Here is a 13,914-nt window from a genome sequence, read left to right as displayed (position 1 = left end):
TATAGTTGGTCATTTATACTTCTCAAAAAAAAGTTCAACAGTAAAAAAAAGTGCTGCAGAGGTAGTCTGGATTTTGGACTGCATATTGCTACAGAAAAAGTTGCTTCTAGCTACAAGACTATAACAACAATTCATGTTATGTCGACAGGGGTTTGTTGCCGACAGCATCCTTCAAGGTTTTGACCTCAACAAGCCGAGCGCAAACGGAAGGTTATGATGGTGCTGATCAAGATGGGAATGATGCAGCAAAATTTGTTCCTGGACCAAATAGTACGAGCAAGTGCGAGTGCTTCCAATGTTGCTGAAGAAGATGGTGAAGAAATTTGTTCACAGCTCTGTGGTTCCATTTGTTGGGATGATGTTCGATGACCTTGAAGTAGCAAAACAAGTATACAATGACTATGCGTGGAAGCTTGGTTTCGGCACACGCATTGGAAACACCAAGTATAGCACAGCACGAGGAGTGCCAAAGGACACAATGCGAGCGAGTGTTTGAGTGTGTGCATACTGGTAAACCAGCAGCTGAATGTAAGAATGCTCTGCTGCGAGAAGCAAAGAAGCTGCTTGCAAAAGTAAAAGAAGCTTCGTTGATATGAGCAACATTGGTGAGCAAAAGTCAAGAAGCAAACAAGCTGGTTCACGAGATGGACGTGAACGAATCAAAGCAGCGTAATATTTTGCTTCGATGTGACTCGTAAAGCACATATGGTTGTTGGGAAGCGGAATGGCCATTGGTCCGTCACTGTTTTTAAAGAAGATCACACCCACCCAATGGTGAAGCTAGCAGGAGGCGACGCTACTACGGATCACATAGGAAAGTCCCAGAAGAAGATTTCCAATTCCTACAGACGCTACATAATCAAAACATTACAACCGCTCAGATAATGGGTTGTCTAGGAAGTGTGCATGGTGGCGACCCAAGGACGCTAGGCTACGTGAAGAGAGATGTGTCTAACATAAGGACAATGCTGCGAGAGGAAGTATCACAGCGTGATATGAGCATGGTGATTGAGTACTTTGAACGCAGAAAGCGAAAAGTCCAAATTTCTTTTATGACACACAAGTTGATTCAAACAATGTCTGTCGGAGGATTATTCCGGGTGGATGGAAGGACCGAGCACTATACCCCAAGTACAAGGACTGTGTTTTCTTCGACACAACCTTTTGCACCAACAAGTATAATCTTCCTTTTGCTCCAATCGTGGGAATAAATAACCACACACATACGATTGTTCTAGGTTGTGCTTTGCTACCGGATGAAACAACAGAAACATTTAAGTGGGTATTTGAAAGGTGGATGCTCGCAATGAATCAGATGCACCCAGATCATATAATGACAGACCAGGACCAGGCTATGGCTACTGCAATTGACAAGGTATTTCCAAATTCAGTACACAGATGCTGCTGCTACCATGTGCTGCACCTAGCAAGGAAAAAACTTGGTCCAAATTTGGGAGAAGGCCATCCATTTGCAGATGCATTTTACTCATGCATATATGGAACTGATACTATTGAGGAGTTTGAATTCTGCTGGCAGCATATGCTGCGAAGCTTCGACATGGCAGAGAACAACCACCTCAATAATATGTGGAAGAGCAGAAAGACATGGGCACCAGTTTACTTCAGGAAAAGTTTTTTCCCATTCACAAGCACAACTGGAAGATCGGAAGGCCTTAACTCATACTTCAAGACATTGGTTCGCCCTAGTGACTCCGTGTGGAATTTCGTGCAGCAGTATGAGTTGTGCCAGAATTTGATGTTGGATCGTGAAGACAATGCGGGCTTCACAATGGAGACGACGACAGCAAAGCTTTGGGGCAGGTGAGACTCTTCCATGCTACACAACAATTATACATTGTCCCCCCAATGAATATGTAGCATTGTTTTATTATTACTGGAGCATTTACTAATTACATTTGTGACAAAAACAAAATGCAGTTACTGACATTGAAGAACGAGCATTGAAATTTTACACAAGGGAAGTCTTCGACGGGTTCCAAAAAATGGTTCAGAGTTCAACAAGATTTTACCCTATCCATGTAGAGCAGAAGGCTTATGTTTTGATCTTGTTCCAAATCAAGACCTTGATGTGAAAACTTATCGGGTTGCAGTTAACCCTGAAGAAGGATTGTACACATGTGGATGCAACATGTTTGAGATGTGTGGTTTAATATGCCCACATATCATTAGGGTGATGGTGCACCTCAATGTGCAGCAAATACCGGGAAGATATATGCTTGAAAGGTGGTGCTACGGCAGCAACAACACATGCCCACCGAACCTGGGACAAATACAATCAGATTTGGTGTCCCAACAAGTAACACACTCAAGTACAACTCACTGTGCAGAAAGATGAACCAGTTGGCATCTGACGCATGCTTTGATGATGATACATATGTTGCTGTATCCCGCATTGTTGACGAAGCAAGCAAAGTTGTTGCTACAATGCTGAAAGCAAAAGGTCAAGTGCAGCAGGAAGGAGAAGGTTATCGAGCATAGACAGAGTGAGGACCGAGAGACAGCAAAAACCCGAAGCTCCACGAGCAACAAACAACAACAGTAGATGGTACCGCAAGTCACCGAGTGAAGAATCCTCCACGTACGAAGCCAAAAGGTCGCCCAAAGATAACAGAAAAGCGGAGGAAGACATTGGTCGAGCTGCGGGATGAGGCAAATGAGAAGAGAAGGAAGAAGCAAAGTGAACCTAAAACACCAAAAGAGCCAAAACCAAAGAGGAAGTACAGGAAGAAGAAGTGTCCATTCTGTGGTGATGAAGATCACATATCTGTAAAGGATTGCAAGTACATGAAAATTGCTTTGGCTAGAGAAGATGCAATGCAAGCGGGAGCAGATTTGACGTTATAGATTGCTTCGACGAGGAATTATACATTTAATTCTGAAAAATGTTGAGATATGTTACGGATGCTTACAATTATAGTATACAAAGTTACAAATGTTGATAAAATGCTACGAGATGCTACATTGTTGATTTTCTACCCCAGGCTGTCTTATATTTATTTTGTAACCTGGATAGTGTAAAATGATACTTGGACAAAAATTGCAGCAACAAACAGATGCGAGATGCAGCACTTTTAGCTTGTGAAAACAGCATAATAGATATGAGTTTGCAGCAACAAATTAATTCCAGTCAGGAACATACTATATTTGTCATACTGGGGACACAAAAGGGATCATTTGAATTGACAACTTCTTGATGGTTGAAGCATTGAAGCATTTTATTGTATCATCGTGTTTGCATCATAGTAGAAAATGGAAAAGCTCAACCTAATTGCTTGCAGCATGCATGTTGAAAAATAAAAGGTTAGGTAACATTTGGTTTGAAGCAAAACTTGTTTATTACATTGTCAGGGAGATAAACTCTTTGTGTGAAGCAACACTTAAAAATGACGGAAGTGCATGTACCACAGGTAAAATTGACGACAAAAATATATGAGCATGGTAGCAAAGTGGGTTATGTATTTACAGACAAACAAAATCAACTTATGTAGCAAGTAAAAAGAGAATGATACTTGGAAAAGACCATAAAACATGAGAATACTTGTCATACTTAAACTCAAAACATCATCCATATTCCAGAGCCAACATTAAACTTATATACGGTAGATTGTGCTGAGAAAAACATAAAAAGAACTGATCATTCAACTAACGAGGTCCAACATATAGAACCATCACCGGAAGCCTAGTTCTACTCCATGTTCCGAGTACATGGTTACGAGTTACAAAGGCAGCAACACCATGTGTTTTGAACAAAAAGCTAAACTATCCCTGCTGCAAATCCTCGTTCATTATCACGTCGACATCATCACTCCGGTTATCCCTGTTGTCGATTAGGCTTGCTTGCGAGCAACCTTCGAAAATACGGAACTACATCATTCTCGAAATTTGGCATGACTTTCCCATTGAAGTGCTCCATGTAAAGAATGCTGTAGAATCCACAGTCATACCTGCATCAACCAAAAAAAATGGTGAAAAACAAAGTAAAAAGAGGAAAGAAGCAGAGAAACATTATGACTGTATCATTTAATTGTCAAAAAACAGTGAAGCAAACTTACAAAGTGTCTTGCTGTGGATGGTCAGGTGTGGTTTCCTTGAATTTCCCAAAGTCAACCCATGAAACTTTGGACTCGTTTGCAGTCCGGACGAAGTTGGAGAACTTTGGAAAAAACAAACAGCATGGGATAGTAAGGACAAAAAATAGTTGAAGCAAAACATTAAGAAAAAAAGGTGGAAATTGCTACCAAGTTGTTTGCTGCTTTTGCTAAGCTGCTCACACCATTCTCTGGCATCATTGAATCAAAAATGTGAAATTGCTTGCACGAGCAAGTTGATGCAGACATACAATCCAGTGATCGGCTTGTACAATGGGCAGGTAAAGCTACATACAAACGAGAGAGATAATTTAAGAATGAAGAAGATATACATGCATGAGAAACCTTGAAATTGCTCACAGAAACAAGAACACACACGAAAAACTCACCATGTCATCTTTCAGAATTTTGAATTTGCTACATGCAATTTTGAACTCTTTCATGACAGAGGCAGGGTCAAAAGTAGAGGTTTCTACGAGCAAGCTTTTCTGTATGTTTGGAAAACAATAAAAGATGATGAAACAAGTGATAACATTGGACAAGCTTGGAAGAGAAAAATGCAATAAATTACTCACCGCAAAGTACGGAGAGAAAGCATATCTCTTGTGATTTCGGGGATTCTTCTCAGCACTTGCTTTTGCTGCATGATTGAACTTCTCTGTCCAAACTGCCATCACTACATTGCTCAAATATTGGCGTGGACGAAGAGCTCCAATGAAGGACTTGTACGAGCAAAAGAATCGACCAATCTTCAGAAACTCTTTGCTGCAGCAATGGAAAACCAACAAACACTTTTATTTCCAAAGAATGAAGGAAAAAGGGTAAGATGAAACACAAAACCCATGCAGCAAAAAATAAACAAAAATGACACGGAGGACTCACGCCACTTCATTCTTCTTCTTCCTCTTGAATTTCCGTCCATGTGAAACATATTTGTCGTACTTACGCACAACATCTTGAGAGACCTTAATCTTCTTCAGCTTCGGAGGAGAGAGTTCACCCTTGGCAGCCCTCTTGTACCTAGTTTTCTTTTCAACAGTTTTAGCACCAGTACTAGCATCTTTTGTGACAACATCTGCAACAACATCTGAAGCAGAAAAACACAGACAAAAACCATTTTATGCTGTGAAAAGCAAGTGAGTACTAAAAATAAACATTTAAACAAAAAGAAGGAATGTAGCAACAATTATTATGTAAAGTAGCCAAAACAGTATACATAATGTAGCAACAAAAAAATGAAAATGCAGCAAATGAACATTTTAAGCTCAAGGAATACCAGAAGGAGAAGGGCTTCTTTCAGCCACAACAACAGTTGAGCCCACATTTAAAGGAATACCAGCAATCAGACTTAGTTTGCCATCGGCAGCAAAAAGTTTAGCTCTCTTAATAACTGAAACATCTGCAAAAACTTTCAAAACTTAGTAAACATGAACAATGAAAGATGAAAAAAACTTGCTTAGGCAAAAATGACCTGTGTTTGTAGGATGTTGCGGTGACACGTTCTCGCCCAAGTGATCTTCAGCATCCCTGGATGGTATGGGTGGTGTTGTACCCTCCATAACTTTAGGCTGCTCAGAAGCTAGTAAAAAAGAACAGATAGTTAGACGATCAAAAAACTACAATTACAACACATAAATAAAGCAAATGTGTCGTCAAAGCTTACATGTGTCGTCAAGCTTCACTACAGAAGGAACATCAGCAGGCGGAGTAATTTCTGTTGCAGGAATAGTGATTTGATCTTCAGACACAACAACTACATCTGGATCCTGAGAGAATAGCTCCATTGATGGAGGGTCAGGGGCTCTATTCCAAGCTTCTACAGATATACCCTCCGGTATACGAGCAAATGGTGGGTTTGTAGGTGACATCACAGGGCTGTCAACAGAAACCTGTTCACCAGCAACATCTCCACCAGTAGAAGAATCCAACAGAACAGCAGATTGCGGCATATCCACGACGAGTGTGCGTGAGTCCATGACAGCAGCCCTTGCTTCGACAACAAACTCGTCGTTGTCTGTTTCTTCGAGAATCGGCTGCCGGGATTTCTTCATCATCATGATTGGAAGTACCTTCATCATCATGTCACGTCAGCACCGTCCATATTTTCATCTTCAACTCCACCTCTGTTTGGGAAATGCACACTAGGACCATCACTTTCTTTCTTTGCTGCATCTATGTCAATAAGCAAAGCTGCCATGCGCTGCGAATGCATTTGCTTCAAACCAACACCAAAATTCTTGAGAGTGGTGTCAAGATCACGACCATAAATAGACCTGTGTTTCTCATACAGATGCTTGTAAGCAGCTGGAACCTGTCGACAGATACATAGCACATACATCAGGAAGAGCAATAAAATGGAGGTGATACAGCTAATAAAATACTAATGAAGCAGTATAAAAGAGCAATTGTTGCATTCATTATAAAAACTGGGGATTTTGAGATGAAAACATGGTAGCACATACCATTAACTGTAGTAGCAACATTGTTAAAATAAAGTAGCAAAAAATATATAACATGTTAGCAAAGAGTATTGGTTTGCTACATAAATGCTAATGAAGCTGGAGGTTTTCAGATGATACCATGGTAGCACATAACAGTAACTATAGTAGCAACATTGTTAAATGTAAAGTAGCAAGACAATATAAAAAATGCAGCAATTACATGAAAAATAATAGAGGAAAAAGGCTGAAAACAACGTACTATACCTCAAGATCCTGACTAGTAGGAAACACAAGCCATTCATTGAGCGAGGCAGATGGGTTCACTTCAGATTCTTCAACAGGCTGCTCAACAGGCTCCTCAACATGATCACGGTTGGAAAAAGCAGCAACTCCATAAGGAGTGTTTGACAGTTCAAGAAACTACACAACAAAAAAGAGAAGAAAATAAGGATCTTATAGAAAAAACTACAAAAAAACCAAGCGGTGCTATGAGTAACTCACCGGACGCCTTCCAAAAACAGTCTTATTATTCAGGATCTTCCTATCAGCATCATTTTGGACAACAAACTTGAAATCACTACTGGTCACAAAACATACTCTAGGAATTGAGTAGTTAATGACATGTTGATTTGGTGGAAAATCAAGGTGATCCATGTAGACAACCTGTCAAAGAAAGGATGGAAGCATAAACAAATTCAGTTACAGTAGCGAAGATTAAAACATGAAAAATAGCAAAAAAGCAAAAAACAAAACAGAGCATGGGGTAAGTTCAAACAACGTACAGCTAGAAGGGCGAACGGTCCAGTGATCCAAAACTCATTTTTCTTAGCATTTCCTGGTACCACTACCTCTGCTGTCTTGCTATTGATTTTTGTAACCTCCTGCATTGCTAACTCAAGCAAGTGTTCATCCCATGCAAACTCGTGAGTCCTCCGAGGGTCCAACATACGAGTCCAAATAGTCAAGGCTAATCAGATTTGCGCTACCGGGGGCAATAACCGTAGCCAAACATATAAGATCCCATGTTCCGATAATGGTGAGGTCATCCGTAACATCACAAGCCTTGAGCAATTTAACGGCATGCTTGGATGAAAGGCCTTGATTGTCCTTCTTCTATGTATATCCGCCGCAGCTGAGGATGCTCACCTTTCTTACGAACAACAAGTCTGTCGCCGCATCGAATTCCAAAAACTTTCCTCACCATATCTTTTGTGAAAACTATCCTCTTCTTGTGGAACTTGAACTCCCGCAAACCAGGGCTAGTATGAGAGGCAACAAAGTCTATTAGAGCATTAGGAATGTTGAATGGAGATACATTCAACAATGCTCTAAATGCACTCTGCTCTTCAATAATACGTCTCTTCGGATCATCGAGCTCTGCAGCAAGAGCATGCAGACGCTTTGCAGCAAAACGATCCTTGGAAACCCAATGACCAATCCCATCTTCCTGTTAAAAATGAAGAACACAAAAAAAATCAAAAGAAAAACATTTAAAATGATAACGCAGCAATTCATGTACATAATGTACATAGATGGTAAACAAAACTTATAAACACAATGGCCTATGTAGCAAACTAAATAAAAGCAAAAGACACAAATGAAGCACAAGCATACAAGAAAATCATCACCAGCGTAGCAATTATCACAGAGAATGTAGCAATCATGAACATTTGCATGCAAGCTGGATAGCAATTATCACAGAGAATGTAGCAAAAATATAAAGGATTTGCAATATAATTAGAATATAGCTAAATTTATGAACCTATGCAGCAATAGCAAGCACACAGGATAGCAAAAAAGAAACGTATATCACCCCTAGAAATACACAGGGGTAGCTCGCAGGGTACAAAATCAACATGACAAACGCCTACAAATCCTAGTACAAAATCCACACGAGAACGAGCTCGAACTTACAGCCCTAGAAATACACAGGGGTAGCTCGCAGGGTACAAAATCAACATGACAAACGCCTACAAATCATAGTATAAAATCCACACGAGAACGAGTTCGAACTTACAGCCATGATTGCACAGGCAGAAATTCCTCGGAACGACTCGAATCGAATGCCGGCGAAGATTCCCTTGAAGAACACCTAGAAAATGAAGGGGAAAAGTGAGGATTCAACGGGTACCAAACAATTACTTGGACGAAAATGAAGGCAGCGTGTTTTAATCGCGCGGGAAGCAACACTGGAGGCGCACATCAAAGCAAATCATCGGCGGTGCGCGGATTTGCAACGCCACCGCGGAGTTCTAGGCAGCGGAAAAAAGTCCTAGGGTTGGGGGAAGAGCAGGAGAGGAGGAAGTCCTAGACGAGGAAGAGCTAGCCAACTCACCGGAGGAAGCGGAGGAGCGCGTCGTCTTCTCCGGTGGCAGGAACCGTCGGCGGCGCGCGGATTCGCTCCGCCGTCGCCAACCTCTCCACCACGAAACCCACGAGCCCCCACGCCGTCTCGACCAGGTGGTGGGTGGGATGCAGCAAATGCGGGATAGGAGTAATGCCCTGTCCGCGCGTGGGTGACGTGGCGCAATATCAGCCCGACGATGGAAGTCCATCGGACGACGCTCCATCAGGAGGTTGCGACGCGCGCGTCCCCCGGGGGAATAGAATCATTTTCCTTCTATAGATGGAAACAACCATTCAGGCCCGAAGCGGTGGAGAAAATCGTTCGCGGCGAGTGGCCATCCGTACCTGCACGAATCTCCAGGCGGTATAGAAGGGTTAAAGGCCGGAGCGGAAGGGTTCGGTCGGCTTCCTCTTTCCCCCCTCCCTCTTCCGCGGCGGCCGAGACTCACCAGCCGCCATGGCCAAGTACAACGTGGTGACGAAGAACAAGCGCGAGCACAGCCAGGACCGCAAGCGCCGCGCCCATGGGGACCCCAACTCCGGCAAGCTCAAGCAGCGCACCGACCACCACGTCATCTCGGGCAAGCGCAAGCGCAAGCTCCAGCGCCGCGACAAACGGGTAGGATTTGATTTCCTGCCGCCTCCCCTTCCTAGTGATTGTTGTACTGATGGCTCTCTGATGCTTGTTTGGTGGGGGCATGGCTGCGGCGGCGCAGGACCAGAAGGAGGCTGCGTTGGTGAAGGCGCTGGAGAACAACATGGGGGACGTCGACATGGTGTCCGCTGAAGGTACGGCTTCTGGTTTGCTTGATTGTTTCGAACCGGATGAAGGAAATTATTCAGTTTTGTAGTGACTATAGTTAGGTTCTTAGGTAGTTTGCACGAGAGTTGTGTACTAATCATTCGTGAGGATTGGCCCATGGTCGTGGGTTATTTAACTTGAGTTATCTGGATATTTTAGGTGAGCTAGGAGTTGTGCGTTGCTGTTAACTTCAATTGGACCGTTCATGGTACAATTGAGCCCGTTCATGGTACAATCGAGCTAGGAACAATGCATTCTATATTTCAGCATGAAATATGTCCCCAAGCAATTTGTATCGATTAATCCAATTTCAAGTCAAGCGAAGCAAAAAAAAAAAAACTAAGATTCTATGCAGACAAAATATCAGAATAGCATTTAAGGGTCTAAAACATTCTGGACAGCTTAAGTGTAGTGAGGCCAATCTATACCAACTGGTGTAGCACAAATTTCATTTTCTATTTTTCATTGTTACTCCGTACGTACCAATTGTTAATCTTCTATTGCTAAAAAATTAGTGCTCTGCAAAGATTGTATTTGTTCCATAGGAGTGAGCGCTTCACTAATTGTTTCTTGATTCCATGGATTATGCTTGGTAGTTATGCATGCCTATTTTCACTGTTAGCTATAAGAAAAGCAAGGGAAGATAGCTGAACTAGTGACGGAATGCTCCCAACAAATAAGAATCAGTGATGGAAAAGTACCCATCTATGTTTAGATTTATCCTAGTGCCTATGTATGTCTGTTCAGATGTATATATGTAATTACGTATTGCCATTTGCCTCTCTGATTGTTCGAGCCTGGTAGGGGAAATTAAGCAGATGTTTATTTGTCTGTAGTTAAGTTCTTAGGTAGTTTGCACGAGAGTTCAGTGTACTAGTCATTCGTGAGGATTGGCCCATGGTCGTGGGTTATTTAACTTGAGTTATCTAGAATTTGTAGGTGAGCTAAGAGTTGTGCGTTTCTGTTAACTTCAATTGGGCAGTTCATGGTACAATTGAGCCTGTTCATGGTACAATCGAGCTAGGAACAATGCATTATATATTTCAGCATGAAATATGTCCCCAAGCAATTTGTATCGATTAATCCAATTTCAAGTCAAGCGAAGCAAAAAAAAACTAAGATTCTATGCAGACAAAATATCAGAATAGCATTTAAGGGTCTAAAACATTCTGGACAGCTTAAGTGTAGTGAGGCCAATCTATACCAACTGGTGTAGCACAAATTTCATTTTCTATTTTTCATTGTTACTCCGTACGTACCAATTGTTAATCTTCTATTGCTAAAAAATTAGTGCTCTGCAAAGATTGTATTTGTTCCATAGGAGTGAGCGCTTCACTAATTGTTTCTTGATTCCATGGATTATGCTTGGTAGTTATGCATGCCTATTTTCACTGTTAGCTATAAGAATAGCATTTAAGGGTCTAAAACATTCTGGACAGCTAATGTGTAGTGAGGCCAATCTATACCAACTGGTGTATAGCGCAAGTTCCATTTGCTATTTATTGTTTTTACATACCAATTGTTAACCTTCTGTTGCTAAAAGATTAGTGCTCTGTATCATCACGCCTCACGTGATTATCCTGGTAATGCCAAGATTGTATTTATTCCATAGGAGTGGGGGCTTCACTAATTGTTTCTTGATTTCATGAATTATCTTGATAGTTATGCATGGCTATTTTTATTCTGTAAGCAAAGCAAGGAAGATGCCTTAACTGGTGATGAAATGCTCCCAAAAAATAAGAGTTAGTGATGGAAAAGTACCGATCTATATTCATAGTCTAATTTGTGCTAGTGCCCAGATGGCTGTGATGAATTTATGCATGTTTGTTCAGATGTATGTACTCGTGTACGTACTTTTAGCATGTTCATTTTCTTCGCTGAAGATTGTATTCATCATTTGTGAAGAAAAGCCTGTATTTACTCTTCATAGATTTTTGTTATGGTAGGGCTGCACAACATGTCATGTAGATTCCGACTAGTTTAGTTGGGCTACTCATGTCCCCCCTTTTTATTTTGGAAGGTCTAATATTATGTCCTTATTTTTGCAAAATAATGATGTTGTTTTGTACCTGGACACTTTGATAAGCAAGCTTGATTGCTGATGGACCTTAATCTATCTGCTGCTTATGGAGGGAATTATGTTGTCTTCCATTGTTTTATTTTGTAACAATGTCTCTGGGTTGTTTGTTGTCATTTCTGCCTATATTTGTTTTGTCACTTCATTCTTCTTTCTGATGCCATAACTTATGTATATATATACTCCCTTCATCCCCAAAAAGATGTCACTGATTTTTTAAAGTTTGGATGTACCTAGACGCGATTTATTTAGTGTATAAATACATCCAAATTGAGACAAATATATGTGGTCATCCTCCTATTGCTTATCGTTGTACTTCTACATACAGCATCTTCAGAAACTGGAAAAGACAAGCCTCAGATTAAGTTTAATGTGAAGAAAAACTCAAGGATACAGATCAAAAGACTAAAAGGCAAAGGTTAGTTACTATGATGTTCAAGTAACTTGATACATCAAACACAAACATGTTGCTCCCATTTTCTATCTTCAATGGCTTTTCCATGTTTACCCGGTTGAAAGATTCACTCAAGCTATATTGATTCATTCCGCAGGTAGAAAGAAAGCTAAAAATGCCAATCCTCCAACGAAGGAGAAGGCTGATGCCATGGTAGAATGAATGTCAAGAGTGAAACAGTATTTGCAGTATGAGCCTTTGTAGGGCATCAGCAAGGACTAACTAGCTACTGGAGCTTGTGGACTAACTTGCTGCTCTGCCGCCTTAACATTCAGCAGGAATAGTCACTGCTACCTCTGGAGTGAATGTATGGAATGCAGACATCGTTTTTCAGTAGTTCTTCCTGAGATTATTTTACAAAAGCTCTTGGTTTGGTTTGGTTTGAAGTGGTCTCAGCAAAATTGGCTGCCTCATTTTGAGTTGCCTTCATATGCTATTGCTGGTTGAATCCAACTGGACTGTAGAGATTCTGGTGCGTGCTCTATATTTTGTCCTGACTACTTCGTGGCCATCAGAAAATATCAAACTTAACCGAATGAAAATCCTGTTATACTCAAAACGCCAATAAGGTTTAAAATTCATAGAGGGTTTACACATACTCTACAAGACAAAAGTTCTGACTGATTCTTTTCTTACTATTTTGGTAACTTACAAGTGTCTCCTGCAATATGAGTGATAAGTAGTGGATATGTTGACACTTTCGTATTGTTCATCCTGCCTTTCTTTCTTCTTTTTTACTTCTCAGCAAACTCTTCTCTGATCCACCCTGATGGGCTAAATGCTGCCACAACCAGGACAAAGCCAAAGCTTTCTGACAGTCTATTACTAAGCCAGTAGTTGAAATCGATGAATGTATCTGGTTTGCTCCAAAATCCCATAACTTTGCCACCTAGAGCAACCGCTTGGCTTCTCCCTCTCACCATCAGACATAAAGCTACAGTTCAAATGCTGAAACAAAATTAGTATACAAAGTAGAGCTCGTTGATTTTACAGAATGCTATTACCATGCATGGTTTCCAAAGAAATGGAAGTGTGATCAAGCTGCAGTGCAGTTTGGGCCAGCGTAGATGCCATTTCTGTAAGTGCTGTAGATCTACCAAATGAGCTTTTTCCCGTCCACAGTATTCCACGCTGAAATCTGTGAAGCATCATCAACCAAGCTAAGAGCATCTCCACTGGCACCCCATATGGCGTCTGCCGTAGTGGGTTGCCAGCGCGGTCACGCTGTCATCGTCGCTCGGCGCGTATGGCTGGAACCTCTGCGGCAACCGTTGCGCAAACTACAGTTGTGGTTGTGCACGGTACGGGAACCGGCGGCAGCAGCTGATACATCCTTGGTCGTACTCGCCACGGCGCGCACGGTAGGCCTGCTCCTCCTCCTCTTACTAGGACTAGGTGTAGCCTGTTATAAAATCGACAAGCAAATAATGAAGAACGAAATAAGAACACACGCAGGGGACATAAGATTTAACGTGGAAAACCCCTTCCAACACAGAAGGGGAAAAAACCACGGGCGCCAGCCATCAAAACTTCACTATATCGGGAGGTGTTTACAAATGCCTTGGGTTATCTTATAATCTGATAAACCCTAGCCGGCGGCTTACAAGATGTATATATAGGTGGTGCCAACGATCCGTACCGGGCCTCGCTCCGCTCGTCAGAAGTTAGCCTCCCTTTAGTATATG

The 13,914-nt window shown here is 41.6% G+C and overlaps 1 protein-coding gene across 1 annotated transcript; it reads left to right on the top strand.

The window, feature by feature from the left end:
• The first annotated feature begins 9,353 nt into the window (after positions 1 to 9,353).
• Positions 9,354 to 12,585, top strand: LOC124687807. The gene is made up of 4 exons (XM_047221546.1): positions 9,354 to 9,515; positions 9,613 to 9,685; positions 12,104 to 12,193; positions 12,327 to 12,585. The coding sequence occupies exons 1-4, from the start codon at positions 9,354 to 9,356 to the stop codon at positions 12,389 to 12,391; spliced, it is 390 nt and encodes a 129-aa protein (XP_047077502.1). The 3' UTR covers positions 12,392 to 12,585.
• The last annotated feature ends 1,329 nt before the right edge of the window (positions 12,586 to 13,914 follow it).

Source organism: Lolium rigidum, chromosome 2, assembly GCF_022539505.1.
Source record: "Lolium rigidum isolate FL_2022 chromosome 2, APGP_CSIRO_Lrig_0.1, whole genome shotgun sequence".
Classification (NCBI taxonomy): domain Eukaryota; kingdom Viridiplantae; phylum Streptophyta; class Magnoliopsida; order Poales; family Poaceae; genus Lolium; species Lolium rigidum.
The sequence above is the reverse complement of the archived record's forward strand: the minus strand, read 5'-3'. Positions and strand labels throughout refer to the sequence as shown.